This window comes from Accipiter gentilis, chromosome Z (genome assembly GCF_929443795.1).
Source record: "Accipiter gentilis chromosome Z, bAccGen1.1, whole genome shotgun sequence".
Taxonomy (NCBI): Eukaryota; Metazoa; Chordata; class Aves; order Accipitriformes; family Accipitridae; genus Astur; species Astur gentilis.
The window spans coordinates 60,963,532-60,991,426 of record NC_064919.1 but is presented as its reverse complement, the minus strand read 5'-3'; the positions used below and the strand labels follow the sequence as shown (position 1 = coordinate 60,991,426).

Here is a 27,895-nt window from a genome sequence, read left to right as displayed (position 1 = left end):
TAGTTATATTCTCTTCTGCTTGCACATGTAGCTTTTTGTTTAGCAATTTCATCCCATGTCTAAGACTTGCATTTATCTTGTAACCTTACCATCACAATAGAGCCCTGGTCCAACTGATTACTCAATATAACCCCCAAATATTTTTCACTTACTGTTTTTTTGGTAAATCTGGCAGTCATCTTGTGTACTTTGATTCTTTCTGGAACCAGAGAACCATAGCACTCAAGACTTACTGAAAGCAAAACCTGTAGTTCAGATAGGATCCCTCCTCTTTTAAAACTTTTAAATGTAATATATCTGGACTGCTGATTCAAAAATGCTTATCCTCCTATCATCTGGCATTCTCCTTAACTTGTGTTGAAATGAAAAGAACTGTGTCATTAGATGCTAGGATTTCTTGTGTAGCTTTGCCTGGATACAGAATAAAGTATTTGTCTTTTCTGATTATCTTAGACAATTCTGTCATTTCTCTCTAGTAATTAAGAGTTTGGGAATTATTTTTTCTGGTTTTGATAGATCTTAAAGTACTGCCTTCGCTGTCTGTGACTGTCTTCTTGTATTTTTTTTGTTTTCCGCAGCAGCTTTCTACAACTCTATTTATATTTGCTACCATTCACTTCTCGTATTTTGATTTCTCATTTACTGTGGCTCTCTAATTTCCCCCCTAAGCCAGGTTAATTTTTGAATCGGTGCATCTTTTCGTCTTTAGTTTGGGATATGTTGTGAAATACTTCCTACCTATTATTCATATTTTTCTGCTGACATATTTTCTTCAAACTGTTTTTTATTTATAATAATTTCCAACTCTGTGAAACTTTCCCTTTCAAATAACTACTGTGTCAGTGTAAATGTATGCTTTGTATATACATACATAGGAAAAGGTGTTTTTTATACATATAGGTTTATAGAAGTATGTGTGAATGCATGTGTATTTGTGTGTGGATATAACACTTGATTTATTTTTTCCAAGTGTGTGCAGCAAAATAGTTTCTTCCTTGGACTGCAGTTATGTGTTGCTGGCGTCTATTGGTCAAACTTTGATTGCCTTTGAGTGGGATGTAAATGAATGCTAGCATTAAGTATATCATATATATTTTGAAAACCAGTGGGATTCATGCTCCTACATCCATTAAATGTTTTTAAAATGAGTGTACATAACAGTGTGTATACCTAAAATAATATGTATACCAAATACACATGCCCACCTGTACATGCACACACGATATGGACAAATACATCTGCACCCATACTATCAACATACTGATTTGTTTACCTCTTTTTCTTGTTTGCTTAGTACCTTCCTTCTCTTTGGGGACTTTGTCTGGATGCTCACCAGTCATATCAGTTGTATTAAGGAGTCATCAGCCAATCTCTGCAATGTCCTGTAACACATAACAAAAAACATTCAGGAAACTGTGTGAAGTTCCTGCTGATCCTTTTCTCTTTGATAGTCACAGTCTTCTTGTCCTCTTCTGTCTTCAGCTGTACAGAATACTGCTTCCTCTTCCTGTCTCATGTGGTCGCTAGTTTTCAACCCATCTTAAGTTCCTGCTCTCTTGAGTTTCTGGACTGAAAGCTCCTGTTTTCTTTTGGAAGTTGAAGGGAGAAAGAAAGGAGTAGGTGCCTCTTGTTACTTACTGCTCTCCAGTATTTGTCAGTGTCAGTACTTAGATTTACTATCTCCAGATTGGTTCCTCCTGTTGCAGAAATGCCTTTTTATTTCATTCTGGAAAAAAATCCATGGCATATCTGATACATGTCATCATTCACTGCTAATTATTGGAAGAATAAACATTGAACATAGAAATGATTCCTTTGACTACAGTTGCTCTTTTTTGTAGCTCCTATGTTCCTGCTCAATCTTTATAATAAGGTCTATGTGCATTAATACATTTTTGGATTTTTTTCCTTTATGTTTTTTGCCTGCTATATATACAACTAGGATTTTAAAAAAACTTTATTCCAGACATGTGTCTTACATTTTAGTCTCCTCTGGAATAGCATTTTACAGATTACTATTTTGCAGCAAAGGAGATTCTTCAGGTAATATTTTATTCAGCAAAAATTTAATTATTTCCTTCATCCCAGGAGAATGTTGCCGTTTGAGAGCTGATGCGAGAAAGTATAGCCCTTCATACAGTTGGAGGCATTAATAGCTTTGGAGACCGGGACAATCACGTTCAGATTACAGCAGAAAAAAAGCGGAAGATGGGATAAAGTTTTCTGACTTGTGGGGTTTTTGGATTTTTTGCTCTCTCATGCCTTTTCTTCATTAACTGGCTTTTATATCTCATCTGATTATTTCTGTGTCCCAGTGGTCTTCCTTATATTATTCTATTCTGAGTAAAAATATTTTCTTCCTAAATGGCGCTGTGTCACTTTCATCTACAGTCAATCACTTACTAGGCTTAAAACATTCCTATTCTGCTTATACAGAAGTGTCCTAATTTCAGCTGGCATAGAGTTAATTTGTGCTATGTTTTGAGTTCAGTATGCGAAGAATGTTGATAACACTGATGTTTTCAGTTGTTGCTAAGTAGTGTTTAGACTAAAGGATTTTTCAGCTTCTCATGCCCAGCCATCAAGAAAGCTGGAGGGGCACAAGAAGCTGGCTGGATATTGGTCGGCAGTTGGTGAGCAATTGCCCTGCACATCATTTGTACATTCCAATCCTTTTATTATTGCTGTTGTCATTTTATTAGTGCTATCATTATCATTATTAGTTTCTTCTTTTCTGTTCTATTAAACCGTTCTTATCTCAACCCATGAGTTTTACTTCTTTTCCCGATTTTCTCCCCCATTCCACTGGGTGGGTGGGGAGTGAGTGAGCGGCTGCATGGTGCTTAGTTGGTGGCTGGGGTTAAACCATGACAAGAAGGAAGGTACAAACAGCTTGCTGCTTTTCTTATAGTCAATCTGTTGAAAGAATTACTCATAGACCAATGTTGAAGTATTCAAATGTCTTTTTGAAAGAGGATATCCTTGAAGTTGTTGAGGTATGGCAGCCTAATTTAGTCTGATTGCCGGTTACTGTAATCTCTCCATCATACCTTTGTATGTGTGCTGACTGGATTTTGTATTTGCCAAGTTCCTGACCTTTTGTGCTCATGACCCACTTGGCAATGCATTCCATGGGGAGCCAATATTTTGTGAGTCACATACCAATGTCCCGTTATGCTTTTGCAAATGTTTCCTAACAACCATGAAGAAAACTGTTGTGTATGACAACTTAACTGGAAAACTTTGCAATTATTTCTGTTCACTTACAGCCAATATTGCTAAGGGTCATTAATTTAATGGGCTGTTGTGCACCTTTTTTTTCTCCCACATCTCTAAAAAGTCCCTAGGATATTCTTCCATGAATCAAGGGGAAGAAAAGGAAGAACCAGAAAGCAATTGATTGCTGTGGGAGTTCAGACCCAGAAGCTTTTAGACAAAATATATTATCTTACAGAAAAGTAGATCTTGGATTGGAGGAGTACTTCAATAACACTACCTCTCTGTGTGCTCTAGAATCTCAGTTTTCATTTTAAAAAGAAACGGTTTAGCTCTTCTGGTTGCCAATAGGGTGTGGGCCAGGCTGCCTTCTGACAGGTTAGAATAGCGTACTGCGAGCTCCATGCTGCCACAGTCTGGCTGTAGCAGTGTCCAAACAAGCAAGTTTAAAATTAGTATGGATATATCCTCACTGTATGTCTGTGTTTAATATAGTTGCAGTATTTCTTTCAAGTTCTTCCAAACAGTCTTGGATGATAAGCTCAGTAGTTTACCTTGGAAACCTTGGAAATGCAGATTTTCCAGAAGGCAGAAGGAGCCTGAAGAAAGGCAGCTGTCAAATCATGGAAGATGTTTGATAGCAATGAATACTGATAATTGAAAATATTTGAGAAGACAGCTTGTCTGATGAGAAGAGGAAATGCTTTGGATGCAGCAATAAATTGCTTATAGGAATAATTGAAAAAACATGGATAAGAGTTGCAAAATGCTATTTAAAAACTTACACTTTCCTTTTTTTGGATGAATTACAGATTTTAAGAAATCAGAGAACACAGTAAACTTATAAAATCTGATAGCACACTATTATAACAGCAGGAGTAGGAGTTAAAAGAAAGCTAACATGCATGTTAGAGCTTTTGAGGATTTATACACCCTGTCTTTTTGGTAGGAGTTTGGGGGTGGGGGTTGTCATGTATCCAGAATCAGTACTTTTTAAATCTGGTTTTTTTCTTTGCATGTCTTACAATTTGATATGTTTGTTACCTGAAGCCTCAGAATTAGGACCTGTCTGATGATCACATGATAAAATATAAAGTGGATGTTGTTCACTTAGTGAACCAGTAAGAGAAGGATTGAATTAAGTTTGTTTACAATGTGTCGAATCCTGAACAGGCTTGATTAAAAGGCAGTTCAGCTATGTCACTAGACATTAATCAAAGATTTGTAATCAGTCTGAAGGACTTTTTCACACTGCAGATGTAAAAATACCTTATGTAGAAACCTCTCTCTTCCCTGCTACAGAATTAGGAACTGAAAAGAGGTGATGGTCAAGTCTTCACTTTTATATAAATACCTTTATGTGTGTATTTTCTGTATTTAGCACGCATGCGTGGTAACTTGAAAGCAGTCCATGGAGAAATGTAACATGCTCCCTACCTCTATACAGTATCAAACTTCAATCGTGTTACCTTTTTCATTGATCCCTAATTTATTGTACCCTTGTTAAGTCATCTAGATTTGAACTGTAAATTCTCTTGCATAGGATCTGTTTGTTATCTTAGCTCTTACGCAGTACCTTCTAACCTTTTGATGCCAGTTAATGTTACTGAATAATTAAGGCAACGGCACTGCACACATTTACATTAATTCAAATGAGTTATGAAGCTTAATTATTTGTTTATAATGAAACAGCTTTTTGTGGTTCCTAATGAACACCCAATATATGTTTAGAATCCTCCCTATCTACCAGAAAAGAAACTGTAATTTTACATGGTACCTATAAAGCAAGAGCTGGGAGAAAGAAGAAAAAGAAGAGAAATGCAAAAGGAGAAACTCAGCTGCATATTGCCGCTAAAAGAGGAGATTTATCTTTGGTGAAAACTCTAATATCATCTGGAATTTGTGTCAATGAACAGGACTATGCAGGTTTGAACATTACTCTCTTATGGGCTTGTTTTATAATAGTTTTATATAATTTATATATATATGGTTTTATGTAATTTGTATAATTTTAATATGATTATGGATTCTTGATTTATGATATAATTGTGAGGGGGAAAGGAAGTCATTCAACAAGTGCAAGCACAATCAGTGAATCCCTGGATTTTGTGTCTCAGCATGGAGCTAATGCAGCCTTTTTCCCAGCAGGGGCATTAATCAGGTCTTGCTCCTCTGCTGAAGAGCACATTTTTAGAGATTTGTACAGAAAGTGGACTTGAAAGTTTGGTGGGAGAACTAATGCTTATGACATGAATATATACATGTGTGAAGCACATTCACACAAATCTATTTCCGTAGGAAATAAGGACAAAAATCAGATTACAAGATTATTTTTTTCTTTTTTTCTACCTAAATGTATAATGCATTTCTGGTTTTATAGTCTCAGAATGGATGATATTCTATTCTGGATGCCTGGCAGACTTGCTATTATAAAATGCCACTGGGATTAGAAATCAGACTATTAATATTATGCTTCTGAGTTCTTAGAGTCTTTCTACTTCATTGTGTTTCTTCAGTTATTTTTCGTAGTGTAGTAGAAAAGTAAACAATATTTTTCTGCTTAATATTGGATATATTTTTATTTAAAGTAAACTGAATTACACAGGAAGTAATTTACCTTGTCATTTCAAATGGATAAGATTTATCTTAAAGAGAGTAGTCCATTGCTTATAGTACAGCAAACACAGAAAAATGTATAATCACTTATTAGTGATCCCTGTGGATCTTTCCAAATCAGATACATGCTGGATGTGTCATCTTGCTTTTATTAGGTTGGACAGCAATTCATGAAGCTTCCAGTGGGGGATTTACTGAAGTCATCTTAGAATTACTGAAAGCCGGTGCTAATGTTAACAGCAGAAGTCTGGATGGTATTTTGCCAATACATGATGCTGTTTCTGGCAATTGTTTGGAGGTACATTCTTCTTTTACATTAGGTTTCTTGAGCCTGATTTCCAGCAGAAGGTCAGCAAAGCAAAATCCTAGTTTAAATAAGGAAAGTCAAAGTTACTAATACAATTTTAAGTGTAGATTTGCATTTAGGAAATAAACCAATATTCTTTAAAGTGATCAAAATTAAAGAAGGAAATATTTTTCAATAGTGAAAGTTGAAATTGTACAGTTAGTTGACTATTTCAATCCAGCGGGCAAATGAGAAAAATTCAGAAGCTCCCCATGGTTCTCTCCCATGTATCAACCATTTTTTTCATTAACTGGTCCCTTCCAGCCCAAACTGTTCTATGGTTCTATAGAACAGAATAGACTATTTCAGTTGGAAGGAGCCTACAATTACCATCTAGTCCAACTGCTGAACCAATTCAGCGCTGACCAAGAGTTAAAGCATGTTATTTAAGGGCATTGTCCAAATGCCTCTTAAACTCTGACAGGCCTGGGGCAACAACCACCTCTCCAGGAAGCCTGTTCCAGTGTTTGACCACCCTCTTGGTAAAGAAATGCTTCCTAATGTCCAGTCTGAACCTCCCCTGGTGCAGCTTTGAACCATTCCCACACGTCCTATCAGGGGATCCCAGGGAGAGGAGATCAGCACCTTCCTCTTCACATCCTCTCCTCAGGAAGCCGTAGGGAGCAATGAGGTCATCCCTCAGCCTCCTTTTCTCCAAACTAGACAAACCCAGAATCCTTAGTTGCTCCTCACAGAACATGCCTTCCAGCCCTTTCACCAGCTTTGTTGCCATCCTCTGGACACATTCAAGGACCTTAACGTCCTTCTTAAATTGTGGGGCCCAGAACTGCACACAAATAAATGTTGTTTTGGCACACTGAGTTCCAGGGAACTGAGTGTAAAAAGGTAATGCCAGGTTGGCTCAAACATACCACTTCTATTCCTGTCAGAAGAGATGATATTGCATCACATTTATCTTTCCTGTGAGTAAAGATAAAATGAAGAGGGTGGTTTCACAGGCCTGGTGCCAAACTATCAGTAGGGTTCTTGAAAACATGTAAGCTATTATTCAGTATTGTGGGGGGAAAACTGATGGAGAAGATTCTGAACTTCTAGAGAATATTCTTCTTCTGATACTTTCTGATATGTAACAGCACTCAATGTAAGAAAAAAGAAGAAATGCTAGAGATGAGAAATCATACATGTGAAAATTCTTTACCATCCAAGCTCTGACCTCATCAACACTTTCATATGATATGAATTTTAGGGGGTAGATGATTCAACTGATGACACTAATCTAATTTCCACATATCACACTTAAGCAGACTCGCATGTGATTTGGAATTAGAAAAAAAATCATCAGTGCATGTAACTGAAAAACAAAACCGCTATTAAATGCTTTAAAAAAATCCACTTTTTTTCTGCACTTCGGTTTTAATACAATTGACCAGTTCCTTTTAACTTAGTTGTATGAAGTTTTGTAATTGCTCTCTGTAACAATACCGTAAAGATGGTAGGTTTAATGACAAGTTGTGAATTATTTGTGTATTTTAATGGAAAAATTAGAAGTGTAAGATACAAGTCTGTGTTGATAACAGCCAATTAAACTTGTTTGTTTCATTAGGATTGCAAGTGTAACAGGTTTTAGAGTATCTTACTTGTACCTTTATAATTTGTGATTTATGATAGATACAACACATATAGTTGTATTGTAGGTCCTCAACAAGAATGATCACTATACAAATAATAATAATATATAATAGGCAGTCAGGATTCTACTACAGCATGGAGCAAATCCCTATGAGAGGGATGGTTCAGGAAAAAGTGCTTTGGATGAAGCTTGTGATAATGAAATGAAAGAACTGCTGAAGTCTTACAGTGCTATGGACTCTGTACTTCCTATTGAGACTGTTGAAGTTACAGGTATGTTGGGTTTGTAATGTAAATCATAGGATTACCCTGTAGTCTTAAGGAAAAACTGTACATCAGAATGCTGCTGATTTGCAGAGCTGCATATTGCCTGGCACTGATATCTTTAACTCTATTAACTACTGAATTTTATTTATTTATTTTCAGAAAATAGGATATATGAGTTCAGAGTTTTTTTCTCTGAGAGAATGACATATAAGGAATATTTGGCTCTTCAGATTTTTGTTATTATCCATATTTCCCTTCACATGAACCTTGTGTTTTTGAAAGTGGTAGCTTTAAATACTTACGTCTTTATGCTACCTAAGTTTGATCTCCTTTGCATATACAAGATATTTTTTTATGATGCAATCTGCCATTGCATCTTTGTAACCTATATTAGCTAATCTAACCTATTATGCTCCTGCAAATTAATTTTAAATTCTATTTATTTTTTCTTAATTGTGGAGAGAGGAAATGTCCTTCTAGGTCAAGAAGATCAAAACGTCCTTGTTATGCCTGCTGTAAAAATGATGATGCATCTTTGGAGCCACAACATGAGAAATACAGTGTGGTAAGTATAGATAACAGAGTTCTGTTAAACTGCTTCATAATGTAGTATTGTATAGTGTTGCTTACTGACTGAATAACGTAAAAATATCATTTAAATAATTAACCTTTTAGAATGTATGTGAAAAACAACATCATGCAGATGCTTACAGTATATAAACTGTGGTTTGTATACGGTATATAAGTATATAAGTTTATATACAGTATATAAGTGTGTATCTTATCACTTCTCTCTCTCCATGATTCCTGTGCACTTAGATTTATTGTGCAAACAGTAGCCAATACTTATTGGCTTATTTCAAATACTTATATATACTTATATACATTTCTTATTGCCTATATGACTTGGAAAAAAGGTCAGGAATCCTGAGGCTTTTCATCACATTTCCAAAATGGCTCTTTGAAAGAGTAATGATTTTTCTTCATGATAATGAAGGTATTTAGAAATTGTTTAATTTTAATTTAAAACAACAAGGAAGATTTTTGCACAAGTTGCATGTTAGGAAAGCTCTTGCTGGTATTTGTAGGCTATGTCTACATTGTCTAGGTGATGATGTCATGGTGAAATTCACTGTCTAATCCCTGCAGTGCACTCAGAGGTGGGACGCTGAGCATGGACTAGTTTGAATGCCTGGGCAAAACCAGGCTGTGACAGCCCCTTGCAGAGCATACCCTTGGCACTATGTATGTCTATCCTACCAGTGCCCCATTGCCTTTACACAGTAATTCCATGCCTGGAGTTACTTGAATCTGCCAATATGTATCCTGCAGGCTATGCATCATGGTCTGTGTTTTATATGGTGCACTTGGCTTTACTTCATGCTATCATTTCTGTGTTTGTTAACAGGGGTTTGTTGCTGCCATACAAGATGTAGAAGAGAAGCAAAAAGAACTGTTGCTACTTGAATTGAGAAATTTCAAAGATGCAGGTAGACGTAAATTCAAGTTGTTTCACTTTTTGGGCAGAGGGGAGTGGAATCTTTGGTAATATAGTTGTTTTTAAAATAGTATTGCACATAATGTATTTGAATATCTCCTCTGGAAAATACAGCTTTAGAGAGTAAGATTTTAATAACAGCTCCCAGGTAAGTGCACTTCCTGAAGTATTTCCAGTTTACATAGGAATGAATATGATGACAAAAAGAGAACCATGCCACTTGGAGTCCTATGTTTCAAGTCAACCTAATCATACAAAAAGGCATCATTAGATAAGAATGCACACTGTTGGCAACATTATTCCGTTACGAGTACATGAGCCCCTACACAATCAAGAACAGCTATGTCTGTATGTAAAGGTACAGATGCAGCATTTTCATTCTAGTGCAGCTGGACTTTCAGGAGCCTAGAATAATTTATGAGGGAAAAAGAGAAATCTTTAAGGCAGACACTGTGGATGATGGGCAGTTTCAGAAATGCTGGCGCCCGCAGGTGTAATTTGGTTTAGGCTATCAAATCTCAGTTCCGATTATCTCAAGGGCTTGCTAAGTGACACTGGCATTCTAGGAGATGACAATGCTCGTGCTGTGTAGCAGTTTGAGTCTATTGTGTCTCTGCCATGACTGTTCAGGTGGCAAAACTTGCTGCAGGAATGCCTTTGACCAAAGTCTTTCTCCCCAGATGCCCTTGCCATCTAGGCAGGACTGTTTACTTTGTAGCAGCTCATGCCCGTGAAAAAATTTTGCTTCCTGGCAGAAAGGAAGGGTTTTTTAAAAAATGTATTTTCCTTAATATAGGCTGGCACTTTCAAATTATATTTAAAATAGTCAATTTATCCCTTTAAAAATAAATGTGAAATATGGAATTATGCAGATTTGTAGCTTCCAAATCAAATTTATGGCATATGAACTGTTAATTAAAATCGACATGTTCTTGAAAAATGTTTGACACAGATAGATGATACAATAGGCAGAAGCCTATAAATGGAGATCAGTGCAATATCATAAATGAGCAAAATAAAACTGTCAGACTTTTCCTGTTTAGGATTATGAGGGAAATGAACATGGTGATCTGTTACCACTACTGACAAAAACATTAATAATCTAGCATCTCTTAAACTAAATCATAATTACTACTTGTGAAAAAGCACAAGACTGAACAAGAACGTAGAAGTACATTGACAAAATTATAACGTAGAATAAAGTCTTCAAGGTATTTGCATGCAGTACAGCCTACTGTAAATAGTAGATTCAAATTCCCTATTCAGCTGCCTTAATAAAACCAATATTTTCATGTTTTTCTATTTTAATAAGTAAGTAAATACTGGTAGCTACTATGAAACAGGTTTGGGGAAACATTTTTTAAATGCCATTTTTAATCCTGTAATTTCCCATTTTTCATGATTATGGAAAGGTCGTATTTCCTGTTTTAGAATTTCAGATATTAGATTACATGTTTAGCATATTATCCCAGTGGTATCTGCTGGTCATGACTTCTGAGCTCTCCCTTATGTTATATAGCTAAGAGATATGGTATATAAAGAAGAATATATAATTTCTTTTCTTATTTTAGAAAAACTTAGATAACAAACCCAGACAACTTATAATTAATTTAATTTTATAATATGGATTTGAAACTATGTGAAACGATGATACATGTTTTTACCATTATATGTAACTTGGAACAGTCTAAGCTCATTAAACTATTTTATAATACTTCAAACAGAAAGGTTTTAGCCACCTTCTTAAGATTGCATAACTTCTGCAGGTAACATCATATATTTGTCCTGTCTAGCTCCTTGCAACACAGAGAACTTCAGAAGTTTCAGTGCTTACCATCCAAAGGACAGTTCTTTAATCTGTCCTGTTCTCTTAGTAATTTCCGAGACAATGCACTTGCACTTCAAAATTTTCCAGTACTTGGACTATCTCCTTTTAAGTTAAACTTGCATTTAATTCTTGCTATGAAGAATTCCATTAAAAGTACTCTAATTGTAAAGAGCTATCAGTATGCATGACAGTAACAGTATTTTCATACTTTGGCTGTGTATTTGCTACATTAAAAATGTTATAACTGTAATTATTTTCTGCTGCTTTTTGCCATCATTATTTTGATTATATTGAAATACTTGACAGATGTGTATATCCAAAGGCTGTCTCAGATGCAAGACACTTTGAATGAAATGCTTGCGAAACAGAAAACAGAAAGGGATGCCCTTGCTAAAAAATACAGGTAGGCAGAATACGAGGACTGTATTTATATGAAGCTCTTCTTTATAGCAGTAGTCACAGAGGTTGTTAGAAGGTTATCATTCAGTAGCGTGAAAGTAAAACTATGTGGTTTTCATTCAGATTTTGCAGAAGCATGATCCATATTGGCTTCAGTTACCTCCAGTAAGAGTTTACATCAAGGAAGAACTTCAAGGTTTAGCTAATGCATACTAATCAGTTATTGTGCACACAGTGAGCATGAAATTAGGCAGTGAACATACAAAAGGTGTGGAAAAATACCTAAGCAGGAATTAGGAAGTGGAGGTACTGAGCAATTAGAGTACTTTACAGCATCACGGAGAAAAGCAGTAGCAACTCAGACACTGCTTTTAGTGTCACTGCTCCAGTTTTGCCTCTTCAGTTGCACGTTCTTCTGTATCTGTATAGCAATAAAGCAACAAAACTTCTCTGAAGAAACACTGCTAGAAAAGTGTGTGGAGCCTTACTGGCCTGTGGAGTCCATAGTTGTCCAGGCTTACGCATATCAGTGATTGACTATACACTGATATGTTGATTGTATCATGGATTCTAAACAGATGTGATAGCAAGCAATATCACAGTACAGACACCAATACGTCATGCTGTGGTTTGGCTGTCCTTGTTCTGCACCAGCTAGTCTTGCTGTACCTCTGTCCTTATGCCCTCAACAGTCTCTCTCTTCCAAGGCTGGGATGGTGTTACTTGCATGGCATCTCTGCTGTGAGTGGAGTTAAAAGCAAACCATGCTGCTATTCCTTTTCCCATGCCTTGTCGTAGTCCCCTGTTTTTCCAGCATGGTGCCAGAGTGGTAGTCCAATCACTAGTCTCATGAGGGGGAATTAGGTGAAAAGAGTATTACGCTGGGCTGGTGGCTTCTGTGCCAAAGGAATTGGGGAAAATAAAGAATTCGCTTCCAGCAGGAAGGAGGTAAAGTCCCCTAGGTAAGGAGTCTCACAGGGAGACCTGCTTAGCTAGGGAGCAGTGTCTGATGAAGGGAGAGACATTCCCAAACTAACACAGAACATCCTAAACTGTTCTGTCCACTTTTCTTAATGGTCATGTGGTATTATTACAGTTGTGGCTTCACAAAATGTTTTGTTATGTACACTGTAAAAAATTTCTGATAGTATCATCCTGTAGTAGCTCATCCTGAACTCATTTTTAAGGCTCCAAATTAGAGCCACAAAAGCATTGAATTCAATGAACTATTGTGATTTGTGGTAATAAAAGAGCAGCCAGTGATAATACAGACCCAGTTTTGATTCTTTGAATTGAGGGTGGTATAGGAGGACAAGGCTTTTAATGAAGTTTTGATGCTTTGCATCCTACTTCTAGATGGGATTCTGCAGTTAGTTGTGCATAAGCCTGAGATTTGAACTATAAACTTTATACATGATAAAAACATTGTTCATATTTTAGGTGTTGGCAGAGTCCTTTGAAACATATTCATGTTCTTAGGGGGTTATGTCTATTAAACTGCTTTTATTTTGTGTTTACAGTAACTCTGGTGTCCTTATTATTTTTTTTATTTTCTGTAGGGCTTCAGTAGAGTCTTTTAAAAAAGGAGCACTGAGGAAACAATTAGCTAACCTTGCTTCTAGACAAAAGAGTCTGTTGACTGTTGCCCAAAACCAGGAAGAATTAGTCCAGAAAATACAAAATTACAGAAGAACAAAGCAAGTGTTCAGTGCATCATGTTCAGAGAAGCAAATCTCAAACTTAGTTATTTCCCATGGAAATGATAAAAGACAAAGTTTAACCGCTGATGAAATCATGTGTCCTGATGTAGTTACATTTAGTGTGGGACTTGGTGCCAGCACGCCTAATGGAAACAGAGTAGAAGCACATCTCTCTTTAGAAAATAGATTTGCAGCTCAGGAATGCAGCCAACATCCACACATCTGCTTGGATGAGACAGGAGCAAATAAAGGAGCAATTAGAAGCAAAGAGGCTTCTGATCATGCTTTGGCATCCAAAAACAGGGAAAGAGAATATCCCTTTGACAACATGTCAAAGCTGACAAATGCTGTAGAAGTGGTGCAATTGCCTTCAGAACCTACTGTTTCCACTGCTAAAGCAAAGTGCTCACAGCAAAAAGACATTGATTGTGTAGCAATTACAGAACAAGGAAACAAGTCTTTGAATCCCACTTCAGTGACCAATGCATTCAATATTGTACAACCCCAAAGCACTGTTGTCAATAACAATGTCTGTCAGCCAGGCAGTGACTGCCAGCAGGTTCTTATAGATGAGGGTCTACACAGATATGTAAATAAGAAAGAAGCTTTCCAGCAGCAGCAGCAAGTAATTTTGTCAACATCTACAAAAAACTTCCCTAATACTCTGCAGCAAATGATCTTTCAGAGTAGTGAGAACTCATTTAATGCCAATTTGGTGCTTACAAATCTTACCTCAAATACAGATTATCCAATAAACCTCAGTGAGAAGTCTTCCCAGAGCTATAGTAATCAGGAATGTGAAGAAAAAAAAGTGAGGTATGGAAGAAAAAATAAGAAAAAGCTTCAATTGTTAGATCTACTGGAATTGGGAAGGATTAAGCCAGGAGAAAACGTTTTGGAATTCAAACTGCAGGTAATTGTTGAGATATAATAATGTTAATATTAGCATATAATGAAAAAAACCCTCACTAAAATGGGGAAACAGCAGTTCTCATGGTTTAGTCTACATCTTCAGCACTTAGTATTGAAAATTTCTCTTCATTGGTTACAGATAATCTTTTATGAGCTTTAAAGGAAAATGCTATGGATGTCATCTTCTGTCAGCCCATAATTTTAGCACCCAGAATATTGCATATGTAAAATTTGTGTTTAACTTTGCATTATCAGTTTGTTAACATTTCCTGTTGCTAGAACCAGAGTGGAATTGTTGGTTGGTCTACATTGTGTAATACCTGATTTTCATATTGGAAGGAGTGGGAATGTTAAGGTTTTTATGACTTAATGTGATTCTTGGAAGCAACTATCAAGTCCCTCAAATAAAGAAATGTGACATCAAGGATTTCATAGTGTTGCTATAGACATGAATATGCGCAAAATTACTTGCTTACATGCCAGCTGATTGTATAGTTTCCAGTCTGGTATGAACCATATTGGCAAAAAAAAAAAAAAAAAAAAAGAAGAAAAAAGAAAAAGAAACCTTTTTTTTTAATACAAAAGCATGTCCCTGTGCATCCCTCCAAATACAGAGTGGATTTGCAAGGCAGCTGCCAGGGGACTAGCTTGGTATTGAGCAAATGATGAAATTATTGACTGAATTCCCAGCTGCGAGGTAGTTAATTTCCAGGGCAACATATTGATTAAAACATGAAAGGTTCTTTTCAGCCAACTCACTGGCTATAGTTAATGTAGAACAGCCTCCTTCTTCTGCACCTATAATCTGCTTGGGAATGCTTTTCTGCTGAGAGAGGCCATTTCACGTGGTCTTGTGTTTTGTAACATAAGGCAGTGTAAGTCACACGTCTCTATGTTGGGCCATGTCATAGGTATATATACCCGTGCTTCTTTTCTTTAAAGAATATGTAATATTCCTCTGAACCTCAGGGTGACTAAATGGAAGGATGAAGAATTCAGTATGCTTACTCTCATTTCTAAAGACTGTTATCTCTGATATTGGGTTGATGCATGTCAATCTTAAGAAATTATAACCCTGTGTTGAAATGTTGATGTTTGGAGTGTAGAGAAGTCAGTGATTTTTTTACTAGAATGAAAATGACACTCATTTATGTTTTGGAAGACAGTGCTATAGAGATTGAAGTTTAGAAGCCAGTGTTGCATTGCAAAGAGGAGATGATCAGTAAAGTTTCCTTTTTTTATCATTATAGAGATGTACTTGATAACAACATACAGCTAGTACATAGTCCTTACTTAAGATTAGCTTTGGGCAGGCAGAATGCAGTTTTTAAACACTGTAGACCTAAGCTATAAAACTGAACTGGATTGAGTGTTCATCAAAATATTTGGGTAAAAATCCTAATTTGGATTCTTATAGACACCCCAAGCTAGTGGATATGGTAGGAGGCGGTTCAGTGTTTGCTGGTGGATCATTCTCTTATTCTGATTGTTTAACCTCACGCATGCTAAGCAACCTTACTAAGTTGTAACATAGTTTATCAACAGCTAATTTTTGCATTATTTAGCTGTGTTAGCCTAACTGAGGCTAGTATAACAAAATCATAATTTACTGAGCTATAAACTATAAGCCATGCTTCTGGAGGTGTATATATGTTGCAGAACTGGGCAGTATTAGCATTATCAAAGAGGCAGTAACAATAAAGTCTTCTATACTTAATTTTGCATCAGATAAGGCTGTCAGGTTCCTCCTAAAACATTTAAGTGATGTTCCTTGACATAAGTGAAGTTTTTATGCAAATATGTTTAATCTTTGAATCATTGATGGAATTTCACTGTGACTTGCGTTTGTTCCACATGTATAAGGCAGATTGCATTTGAGAACAGTTTCTTGTTGCACAGACTTGACTCCTGCAAGTGTCTGATTTCACTGTGGCAAGTTAATTTATTCACAGCCTTGTTATGTCTAAGAGGAACTAAGATGCAAATACAGTTCTTGATAAACACACATAGGGAGATTTGTCCTCTGACAGCGGTGTCTGTGTGGCCAAAACATCTTATTCTGGTGGAATAAATCATCCTATTTTACATACTACAGTTTATGATAGTGGCATTAAATACTTTAACTTTTTTCAGAGAAAAACAGAATTAGCTGCAACTTTTCAGCTATATTGTTCCTCAGGGGTTTTTTATGTTTTAAGGATCTTAATTCAGATTTGTTAATTTATGAGTTGAAAATTATTTAATTTTTCTTTTTCAGGAATTTAGTCATAAAGCCACGCTCTTAAACAATGGCAAGATCAGAACCAGTAAGAGGCAAATACTGCAGAATCCAGAGCAGTGGGTGAAAGACATACTAGGAAGTGGTATTTCTGTGACATGGAAGTATGTGTGGAATAAGGTAGGCCTGATTTTACTCCCCAAAATAGCAATAACAAATGGCAATAACAAATTTCACTAATCTGGGTCTCCTTACTGTTCTTAAAGCAAAAGAGGGTACAAGTGTAAATTTTAAAAAGTCTTCTTACTCTTAATGAATAAGCAGCTAAGACAGAGCTACGTAGCTGTAGCTGTACAGTGATGACCTAGTCACAAGTGTTGAGAGGATGTGGAATGCCCACTCTGTAAGCTATCAGTGCTTTGAAAGAGTAGTTTTAAAGATGATTAAGAGAGTGACAGAAAAAGCTGAAAGGTACTTTGAATAAAAAGGGGTAACCTTATTGAAATGTCAGGGTGTTAGGGACAAATGTTGCAAAAATACTGGCAGAGTTTAGAGGGCTTTGCAGATGGGTTGTATTATGCTTTTTTTCATTTAGAATTCAAATTAGCAGAATTTCTTTTTGATCTCGACAGACACAGATTAGACTGTTAAGTGCATAAACTCAGTTTTATAAGAAAAGTGAAAATTTTACACCTATCAGAAAAAAACACCAATTAAAATGGCCAGTTATCCATTTAGATTTGTTTGTACAGGTTACATATCTTGGGACACAGTTGTCAAAATTTCTTGCTGAAGAAGTGTCAGTTTCTAGTGACCTGGAATTACCATCACAAGAAAGAGAGCCTTTGGGTATGTACTACTTAAAATCTAATATTCACTGTGACTGAAAGCAGCAGAAAGTGATTTCTAAAGGGCTTAAATTCCAAAATTCCTCTATTGCTTTCTGATTTTTTTTCTGGGCTGCATGCTTATCACAGATCTTGGGCTTGAAAAATAAATAGTGCCAGAACTTACATGCGATCTCTAAAGAAGTACATTTCTTTTCTTCCATAAATTGGTTCTGTGAAGAGAATGACTACTAATGACTTGATTGCTATGTAAAAAATATTTATGTAACATTTTGCATTTAAAATATTTAATATATAGTGAAGTTTTTAATAAGCTAATTTAATACTTTTTTTTTCTGTTGGAAATTCAGATAGACTAGCATAACTTTTAGATGCATGTACATCTTAAAATTACATTAAATAATCTGTGTTGGTGGAAATCCCAGGATGCCCAAGCAACAGTAATAACTAGGGGGATATTTTATTCTCTAAAAATAAACATTCATAAGAAACAGAGAGCATTGATATGACAAAATGACACTGAACAATTTTTCCAGAACTGCCAGGCAGAACTACAGCCTAATTTTGATAAGTAATGTGTTCTCAGGGAAATGCAAGTCTCTTTGACAGCCCGTTGCACTTGGAGTCTGAAAAGCTTTTGGGCTTTTGTGATTAGTTCTGTTAGTTTGACGAGACACTGCACCTCATGTGAACTGGGATACCAGGCTTACTCTGTTGTTAACATACTAAAAGTAAATTAAAAGATAATAATTTAAAATAACTAATTTGATATTCAGACTATCATGTTCTACTGGTATTTGCTTCAGGCTAAGAGCATCCAGATGATAAATTTACCTGGTCCTGCCTCAGTAACTTAAGTTTATACCAGGTGTAAGTGATTTAAAAATGGATTTAGTCTCTTAACTTTTTAATAGACTATTGAATATTTCACTGGTTCTTGTAAAGTATTCCTCTTGTGGGAAATTTATAAGACTTGTAACTTCTAAAGCAGAGAAATCCATTTATTCAAAAAATACTCTTCACAGACAAAAATCAGCCTGAAGATCAGTAAGTGTTTTCAGAAATAGCCCAGGGTAATCTGTGAAAGACTATTTAAAGGAGGTTTTTTTGTCACTTGTATTTTAAGATCAAGGTAATGCCTAACCATTAGCCCCAGGTGAGAAATGGAAGGAGGGAAAGCCAGGGTGTTCTCAATTTCAGTTCCGTTTCTGATACTATATGGCCAGATATATAGTAGGAAATTAAAGGGTGCCTTAAATTTGTTCCAGAAGAGGATTAACCTGCACTGTTGTATTGTGAGAACAGTTGCAGGCATTGGGCAGCTCCCAAATGGTTTCCATGCCCAGTTCAGGAGTTAGCTTGTACCAAGGGCTGTTCCCAACCAGCACTTTGCCTTGAAAGCACAGGAAAGTTTGCTGGTGTGGATGTGAGCTATTCTGTGCCACTTGCCTGGGGGCATTCCCAGGCACTCTTTTGTCTTTCTAATATACTTAGAGCCTGTGTGTTTTTTACAGTAGTTTATTCTGCTTTTGTAAAGAATCAATCATCTTCTTTTTTTCTTATCGTATTAATTAATTGAATTTTTTTCTGTGCATCCCAGAGCATTGTTAAAAAAGAAGACTGGGGCCTGATAATTTGAGCATTTTTGTAGGAGAATGCTATTATTTAAAAGACCCCACACACACTCCTTCCAGCTTCCCATATCTTAGCTCAGTGTTCATTGAGCCACTGTATGAAGAGGATGGGGAAGTAGGAAGAAAATGATCCAGGCAATGGTTGTATCTAGCCATCTTTTAACAGAAAGAAGCAGCTACCACTGAACTTTGTGTCGAGCCAAATTTAGGAAGCATGTCCCAAGAACCTCTACCAAATCAAGGTTCTTGGGCAAGACAGGTGAAGGAGTTGCTGTTCTGTGGCTGCCAGCATAAGAAATGTTCCAGCTTTTCAGCTTGGTTGAGATTAAGGTGCTTCAAGGTTTGTATAGCAGCAGATTTTTAGGTACTTGAGGAATGTTAATCTAAAAAACTTGGAAGACCCCATGAAGTAAAGCAGTCCCAGACCAATGCAGGTATTTAACAGATGCTTCAAAGATTGCAATTTTTTAATTAGTCATCTAAATTCTAACTAAATTTCTCTTTATGTCCCTCCTTTGAGTCTGAGCCCTTAGTCTCTTCTAGGATCATGCTAGCAGATAGCAGGGATTACTGTATTCAAGTCTGAGTGAGAACTAAACATTAAGAAAATAAACAGTACTTTTAGACTATCTGTGTGTAGGAAAACAGAAGAAAAAGTGATTATATAGCTTGGAATTTATTCCTCTGTGCTTTCTGATACATGTAATGATGACATAATATTTGCTAAAAATGATCAAGAATAACAAGGATTCAGAAGCAGATGTCAGCTGAAGGGCAGATGTCAGTTGCAGAGCAGACCTTGGTGTTAGATATTTAACAATGAAATTCCAGCAAAGTGGCTTAAAATAAAAGCATATCCAGTTGTTATAGTAAGTGTGATATGTACATTCATTTTGCAGGTTGCTATTTCAGGAAGATGGTCTTTGGAAAACGGCATGACCAGTGCAATTCTTGTGCTCTGGCAATCCCTTACAGCCTTTAATAACCATTAGCCACCTGTAAATATTAGAACAACCCTTGCTCACCTTTAGTTCATAAAGACCCCAAAGTTGTGTGGAATAGAGTGTTTTCAAGGAAATCCAGGTGATTTCTTAATGGCTTAACAATGGGAACTGTTTCAGAAGGTCTGTGTTAGTGTTGCTACAGGTATTTAGCATAAAATGAGTAGCTGAGCGCAATAAGGTTGCATGAAAGCAAATGAGAATAGTTTTGCTGTGATCATATGTGATATCATATGTTTCTGTTTTCCTTGAGACAAGCAGTGAAACACACATACATTTAGTGGGCTACTTTTCAAGTTACATTTGCATGGCATCTAATGTAATTTTGCCAAGGAGGACATATATTTTAAAAAAAGAGAATGCCTCAGTCATCTTAGAGCAGCTATGGCTGGGCTGGTAAAGGAGCAAAGGGAAGTCTGCCCCTACATATGTTAGGTTATGTAAGGCCAAGTGAAAATTTCAGTACTTACCTTTAAGAAAAATAAAAAGTGTAACTGCTCTGTGCATTAAACCATTAAACCATCAGCATTAAATGTTACTGTTTGTTCTTAGAACAAAGTTGTCTTCGTCTTTTTATGCTCTCAGGAAAGAATTTTATCACAAAGGACCTCAGCAACCACAACCAGCACCATCAGAGTCCTGATACTGTCTCCATTGCTCAGCCTCTTGGAAGCTTTGACCTGAGCAATATGCAGCCAAAAACCAAATCCTTGCCACAAACAGAAGTTGTGAAAACATTGCTATGTGCTGAAAGAGAAGCAGCTGTTACCAGGGAATTTAAGAGTAAGATTTTTTTTTTAACTGCCTAAAAATCCTAATGGTGGGTGCAAGGGCTGTACAAGAGATACATAAGGAAAAAGAAAGTAGGTGGCATGGAATTGATTTGTGTATGGGAGGGAAAGAATGCTGGTGAAAAACGATGACTCTGCTGATGGGTTGGATTGATCTAAATGACCCAGTAAGGAAGTTTTTCAGAGCTCAGTATGTTTGGCTCTCCTGTGTCCAAATTAGAATTTTTGTTATTTTGATGTAGTTAAAATAACTCCATATAATTGTAAATACTCAGTTAAATGTCTCCACAAAACAATAGTGTAGACAAATGTCTTCTGGATTTAGATGGGAAAATGTGATGCAAAAGCATTGCTGAATAATCTCATGTCATCTAATTTAAAGGGGAAAGCGGAAAAGTTCCTGGAGATACTCTGATCTTTGTGGAGTTGACTGAGCTTGTGACTTTGTGTTTTCAGTATTAAATTTTTACGTTGATTGCACATTAAACCTAATCTGTAATATTCGTACAATTTGAACAGTGTTTACTGCACTTCGAGCTAGTATTTTTGCCTCTGCCACCTTTGATTATACTGCAGAGGGATGACCCTAATTGACCACAGTGAAAGTTAGAGTGGTCAGCTCAAACCCTCACTGTGCCCAATGTCAGGTAACGTTTTGCACTGAAGTGGGTAACAGTGCTGAGTTAGCTCTGCTGTGGAGACAGGAAGAAGCAAATCAGGTCAAGTGCCTAATCAGTGTCAGCCATTGCACACTGAAAGCTATCCACACTGTAAAGCAATTCTTTGTGCTTCTGCAATCTGTAAGTCTATACATAGGCCCTGCAGCTATACTGCAAAGGATTAAGTAAACCCCAGAAGCTGAGAATCCTCTGCGGAAAGTGCTTTGTTATAACTTTTTTTTTTTTTTTAATAGAAGCAAATAGACTTAGTATCTTAAATGTCAGGGCAGAATATTTGGAGGGAGGTGGACTTTAAAGTTACAAAAAATGGATTTTGTAGTAGATTGTATTAACATTTATGTATCAAAAAAAACATGTTGAACTGCCCTTTGATATTAATTGAAAAGTTACATAGATTATGGCTCACTCATAGGAGTTAAGTTTCTCCACTGAGCAGATGAACAGCCACATTCATAGTTTCTCAAATATAGTTACTAGTTATAGTTCTGCTTACCAAGATAATGTTCTTGTAGCATGTATGGTCCTTGCCACCCTATTATCTGAGTGCTCAGTCCTGCATGGAAACTGTTCTAGCAAGAGTGCAGAGTCATTTTGTAGCAAAGGTTACTGCTAACAGACAGTGGGGATTATGCAAAATTAAAGATTCATAATACAATAAAAATCAATAAATTGGAAATTTACAGAAATGTTGTTCCATATATACATTTTTGTTCATATCTTCTACAGTTACCCTGTTAATTGAAGGAAGAAACTGCTTAACTTTCAGTATAACCTTTAAAAAATTTAACCACCAGCCCAGTTCCCACCTCTCTAGCTTATAGAATCCAAACCTTTTGCATCCAGTTCTGAGGAGAAGCTTTTCAGGTTTCATTATCTGACCAAAAATATTTTTGAAAGCAAACTATGAAAAGCAAACTCCTACTTAAGAAGGAAATTCCTTTAAAAACAAGTGACTCAGGATGAGAATTTCATTCAGTCTGTTAAATGAAGCTTTGGAAGTGCCATGAGAAGCCCCATAGCCCATAGAGGGTTTTTCTGTGTTTGTTTGCCCTCTACATTTGTTTCCAAAGAACCAGTCAGATATGCAATGCCATTGCTGCTTTACTTCATGCTAAATAAATTTTGAGTGTAAAGCTCAGCTATATAAATTGGCTTTTAACTGGTTTACTTTCTTGGCTTTGCTAGTGCTGGAAAATAATAGAAGAGTAATTAATTTCAGGTTTTTTGCTAGTCAGTCTTAACTTCTTGTCTTGTGCACCAGTACAAAGTTGTGATGCTGAAACTGCTGACTTGGCAAGAGAATATTTTAAATGCAAATGAATTGTTCCAGTAGAATGAAACCAAGCTATTAAGTATTTCAATACCTTTTAGATAGGTGTAAAATTGGGCTACTAGTAAACATCTCATGTGCGTATTTGCAAGAATCTTCCATTAGCCTTTGAATTGTAAACTCCTCAGAAGAGGGATCTCATATGCATCTTTGAACTGGTTGAAGATATTACTTTGGTATTAGTCCAAATAACAAATCTAGCCCATTGTAGTATATTGCAATATGTTTAAAGCTCCATGTAATTATAATGCAAAGAAATGTAACCTCTTCTTGAAAGCTTGTAATATATTTTGTGCTGCATAGTACTCCAGTTCAGAGCCCTGGATTCTGCTTAGGCACAGGCAATTATGTCAGAAATTACTTTCACTGGAAAACTCTACTATTCTTACCTCCATGTTTTTGGAGGAACGCTGGAAAAGATAATGAATGTTATTTAGTGATTGAAAAGTCAAGAGGCAAACTAAGAACCTCAAGTTTAATTTTTATTTATTTATTTATTTTAAACAAAATGACATGACTTAAAGGAGCTTGATTCTGTGTATCTGAATTAATTGGATTGGGTATTATTGAAGTAGTGGTTCATCATTACCATCAATAATGGTGACAGTAATATGGAAGAGGAGAAGTACTTGGAAATGTTTTGAAAAAACACCAACAAACCAACCACAAAAGAACCCCACCAAACCCTGCAAAAGCAAAGCCCTAGCATCTAATATATGTGTTTTCCTTGTTACCTGTAGCAGAATATTCATCAACTACACAATGTCCCCATTTATGTGACTCTATGTCCTGGTTTTGGCTGGGGTAGAGTTAATTTTCTTTCTAGTAGCTTGTATAGTGCTATGTTTTGGATGTAGTATGAGAATAATGTTGATAACACAGTAATGTTTTAGTTGTTGGTAAGTAGTGCTTATCCTAAGTCAAGGATTTTCCAGCTTCTCATGCCCAGCCAGCAAGAAGGCTGGAGGGACACAAGAAGTTGGGAGGGGACACAGCCAGAACAGTTCACCCAAACTAGCCAAAGGGATGTTCCATACCATGTGGAATACCTGCCCAGTATATAAACTGGGGTGAGTTGGCCAGGGCTGGGTGGCCTGGATCGCTGCTCAGGAACTAACTGGGCATTGGTCGGTGAGTGGTGAGCAATTGCATTGTGCATCACTTGTTTTGTATATTCCAATTCTATTATTATTATTATTATTATTAATTATTATTATATCATCATCATCATTAATATTTTCTTCCTTTCTGTCCTGTTAAACTGTCTTTATCTCAACCCACGAGTTTTACCTTTTTTTTTTTTTTTTTTCCTGATTGTCTCCCCCATCCCACCTGGTGGCGGGGAGTGAGCAAGCAGCTGCGTGGTGCTTAGTTGCTGGCTGGGGTTAAACCATGACACTATAAAAGACAGGGAGATGTACTATATGTTATTTGGATTTTGTACTTTGGAAGCAAAGTGAGATTGTAGAAAAATATTTCTATCCATAATCTTTCTGCATCTGAGACATATCTCAAGGTGCAGCTATTACAGTGTTTTCTCGTCTTTATGTCTTGCAGACAAAATATTTAAAAGTATTTTCCAGTACTTTAAAGTTCCAGCGATTTGGTACTTACATACTTTACAAAGATGAATATAGTTCTGTCAGCATAATTTACAAAGCTGTATTTTCCAGTAACTTTGCATACCGCGACAAGTATAGGCTTCTTCCATCTGCACACTCTTCCTTTACAAAATCCTATACCTGCTCTTCTATCTACTATCAGCAAGGTATAAGGTAGAATGTCGCAGGAATAACTCAGAATTGAGCTGTGTGGCCAGCAAGAGCCAAACAAAATTCACTTTTTAGGTGGCCAAAAAGGAAAAAAAAAAAAAGAAGCAGCAGCTCTCAAGGACTACATGTCATGGAAGCCAATTCTGAGAATTTAATGTCTGTAGTTCTTATCTGTCAGTCAGGTTTTTCTGAAACTGGCAAATTACTTCAAAAGTAACTAGGTGGCAGTGTGATTGCACAGAACGACAGACTAATGTAGGTTAGGTTGGGCCTTTTGAGGTACATAGTCCAGCCTCCTGTTCAACATAGGACTAGCTTCCAAGTTAGATAAGGTTGCTCAGTGCCTTGTCCAGTCAAATTCTGAATATCTTCAAGGGTGGACGTTCCATGACATGTCTGTACAATATATTTGTGTGCTTAAGTGTGCTTATGGTGAATTTTTTTCCCCATATATCTAGTTATAGTCTTGCCTGTTAAGACTTGTAGCCATTGCTCCTTTTTGTTGTGTACAGAAACCTTGTTTTCTTAAGAATCCTGGCTAAAAGTAAACTGACTCCTTGTCACATCCCAAGGTTGGAGTGACTCAGGTTCATGGATTTCCTTTGTCAGAATTAAGGTGAAATGACACCAGGGGAGTTCAAACAACAATCAACATTCATTCACCCAAGCTAACCTTGCCCAAGTACAAGTGAACTTACCAATATGAACCTTGCATCATGTTGTCAAGCTGACGTGTGAAAGGAGAAGGGAGGTATAGAAAAAGAAATAGAAAAAGGAACATGAAACTATGTCAGTAAACTGTATGACACCTGCTAACCATACATAAGACTTACTTATTTGGGGATCAATTCAGAGAAGAAAATAAGGAGACACCTCCCGTTGAGTCATGAGATTCAGACCAGACCCCCTTGCTTTCTAGACTCCTTCTCAAAGAGGAGCCCAGGAGTGGCTAGGTCCACTCCTAGTCCAAGACTTGGCCAGTGGTTTATGTTCAAAAGGATGAGGTGTAGGGACTGTGGGAAAAAGAGAGAGAGGGCGGGGGGGAGGGGGGGGAGAGGGGGCTGAGTGGGGAGAAAGAGAGAAGAAAAGGATTTAATCAGTCCTGAGTCCAGCATTGGTTCAGCCAGTCTAGAGATCCAGTTCTGGAGGGCGTGCACCGAGAACTCATCCTCCCTGCCCCCATAGGTGGGGATTTGCTGTCATTGAGAAGCGCAGTGTGAGCTCAGAAACATTCCAGACATTAGTTGGTGGTCTCGACATGCACAGTTCCCATTCCTGGGATTCTCTGGAAATGGGTCGGTGGGCTTGGGTGGTCATCGGGGAGTTGCTTCTCCCTCCCTGCAAGCATGACCGCTATCTGTCCTTTCCTTCCAGCGCATACATTGTGCTTCTTCTCATGGTCACTTAAGATAAGGAACTGCAGCTTTGGAGAAGTGTGGTCCCACCCCCTGTGGGGCCTTCTCCTCCGGCCACATTTTCCTGTTCACACAATTCAAGCACTTTTACAGAGGCTGTCTTCTCCACCAAAGTTCGTTAATGAATGTTTGAGACATTGGCTATAATTTGTCAAACTGTCACACTCCTAGTTAAGAGCTTTAAACATTGGCTTTCTGTCCGTTTTACTTTGTTAAACAAGTTGTAAAAGAAATCCTTTCATAACTGACCCACCTTCTCATCAGCTGCACTATGACATTTTCATCTGCTTTGGTGGTCCCATGGAGGCTAAGAGAAGACTAAGACAAACAGAACTGTTGTAGATAATCTTCCTAGAGCACATCTATCTTTTCTTATCTTACTTATGAAAGCAATAAATGAAAGGCAATGTGATAAACAGCAAGCTTCAAGTGGCAGTGGCTTCAGCTACTGCTTTGCTTGAAAAGTAAGACAGACTTTTTTGACACCACAATCTCGTAATGTCAAATGAAAGCATTTAGGAGACTACCTGATAATCTTACCTTGGTGAGCATTCAGATTATATCACACTTCTATCTTTTTTTTTTTCAGGAGTGACTTGTAACATATTAAGTTGGGACAAAGCTTCTAAACAAAACAATTGAGTCTTTAAATCACCACATGATAATGGCCTAGGAGAAGGCTCTAGAAGTTGTTTTGAGGCTTTACATAAACCCCACCGAATGAGTCACAGCTCCTGTACATTTTGCCAGGGCATGAAAAACATGAGCTATTGAGTTTTCTATCAAGTAGCTGTTCTGACCTGAGCTGGAACCTGGTTTATACTTTGTCTTCTGTGTCTTCCAGTCTCCATCTCAGTATGCTATAAACTGCAAGAATTTTAAAGCATTCTGGTTTTAATTGCCCAAGGTTTGTCCTGGAACTGCTTCTTATCCACTATCTTGGCACATTAAATTCAGGTTTTCTAAAATGGTTAAAAATAATTCTAGAGAACCATGTATTTTCCTTCCAAATGAGTACACAAATGAATGGTTATATAATGAAGTATACAATAATAACTCAAAATAGTAAATTTTAAAGGAAAGAAGCGTATGGTGGGAACCTGTGCCCTGCTAGTCATACCAGGAAACAGTCTATTATGAATCATTTTAAAGCAATCTTGGTGCCTTTTAATAAAGGATACTAGTGTATGCATTTGTTGTTGTTGAACTTGGTAATTTGATATTTAAATAGAGTGATTGACTTAATGGAGAAACTCAGAGACAGTCTGGACAGCTGTATAAAAATATTTGTGTGAGAAAAATGGAATCAGCCATCATGTTTTATTTTAAAGGTACTTATTTCATTGTATTTTATTTCTTTATAAATTCAATCTTGAACGTAGATTCTTTTATGGGAGGCTCTATACATTTCCTGATTGGTATTTGCGTGTATATCAATTGTACCTCTCTCACTTTTTGAGGGAAAGATCATGTTACAGCTACACTAAAGAAGGTAAGAGACACTGAGATTTAAATTGTTCTCTTGTTCCCCTGGTAGGTTATTGTAAAATTGGTGGATTTCTGTAATAGATTGAAGGTTCTGAGTTCCCCACATTGCTAAATAAAAAACTTAACAATATCTTAATACACTAATCCAAGGACCCTGAAGAATAATAATTCAGAATGTATCATATGATATAAAGTACTTGTTACTGGCTAACAGGCATATACCCAATGTATCTAGGAGAAGAGAAAAAACAGTCACTATGTAAGTTTACGATGTAGGCAAAAGTTTTAATGGGGAATAATGTGTTGTATTTGTATCACTTATCTAGGCAATGCTTGCAAGAAAGCT

General features: G+C 36.8%; 1 protein-coding gene across 1 annotated transcript in view; it reads left to right on the top strand.

The window, feature by feature from the left end:
* The window catches only part of ANKRD31 (ankyrin repeat domain 31), a 74,548-nt gene that overhangs the window by 35,854 nt on the left and 10,799 nt on the right, over positions 1–27,895 (top strand). Inside the window, exons 16-25 of the mRNA XM_049795164.1 lie at positions 4,948–5,142; positions 5,988–6,130; positions 7,882–8,041; positions 8,497–8,597; positions 9,444–9,525; positions 11,668–11,764; positions 13,320–14,373; positions 16,630–16,770; positions 17,343–17,439; positions 20,659–20,856. Coding sequence (XP_049651121.1) covers positions 4,948–5,142; positions 5,988–6,130; positions 7,882–8,041; positions 8,497–8,597; positions 9,444–9,525; positions 11,668–11,764; positions 13,320–14,373; positions 16,630–16,770; positions 17,343–17,439; positions 20,659–20,856 — 2,268 coding nt within the window. The remainder of the gene's footprint in view (positions 1–4,947; positions 5,143–5,987; positions 6,131–7,881; positions 8,042–8,496; positions 8,598–9,443; positions 9,526–11,667; positions 11,765–13,319; positions 14,374–16,629; positions 16,771–17,342; positions 17,440–20,658; positions 20,857–27,895) is intronic.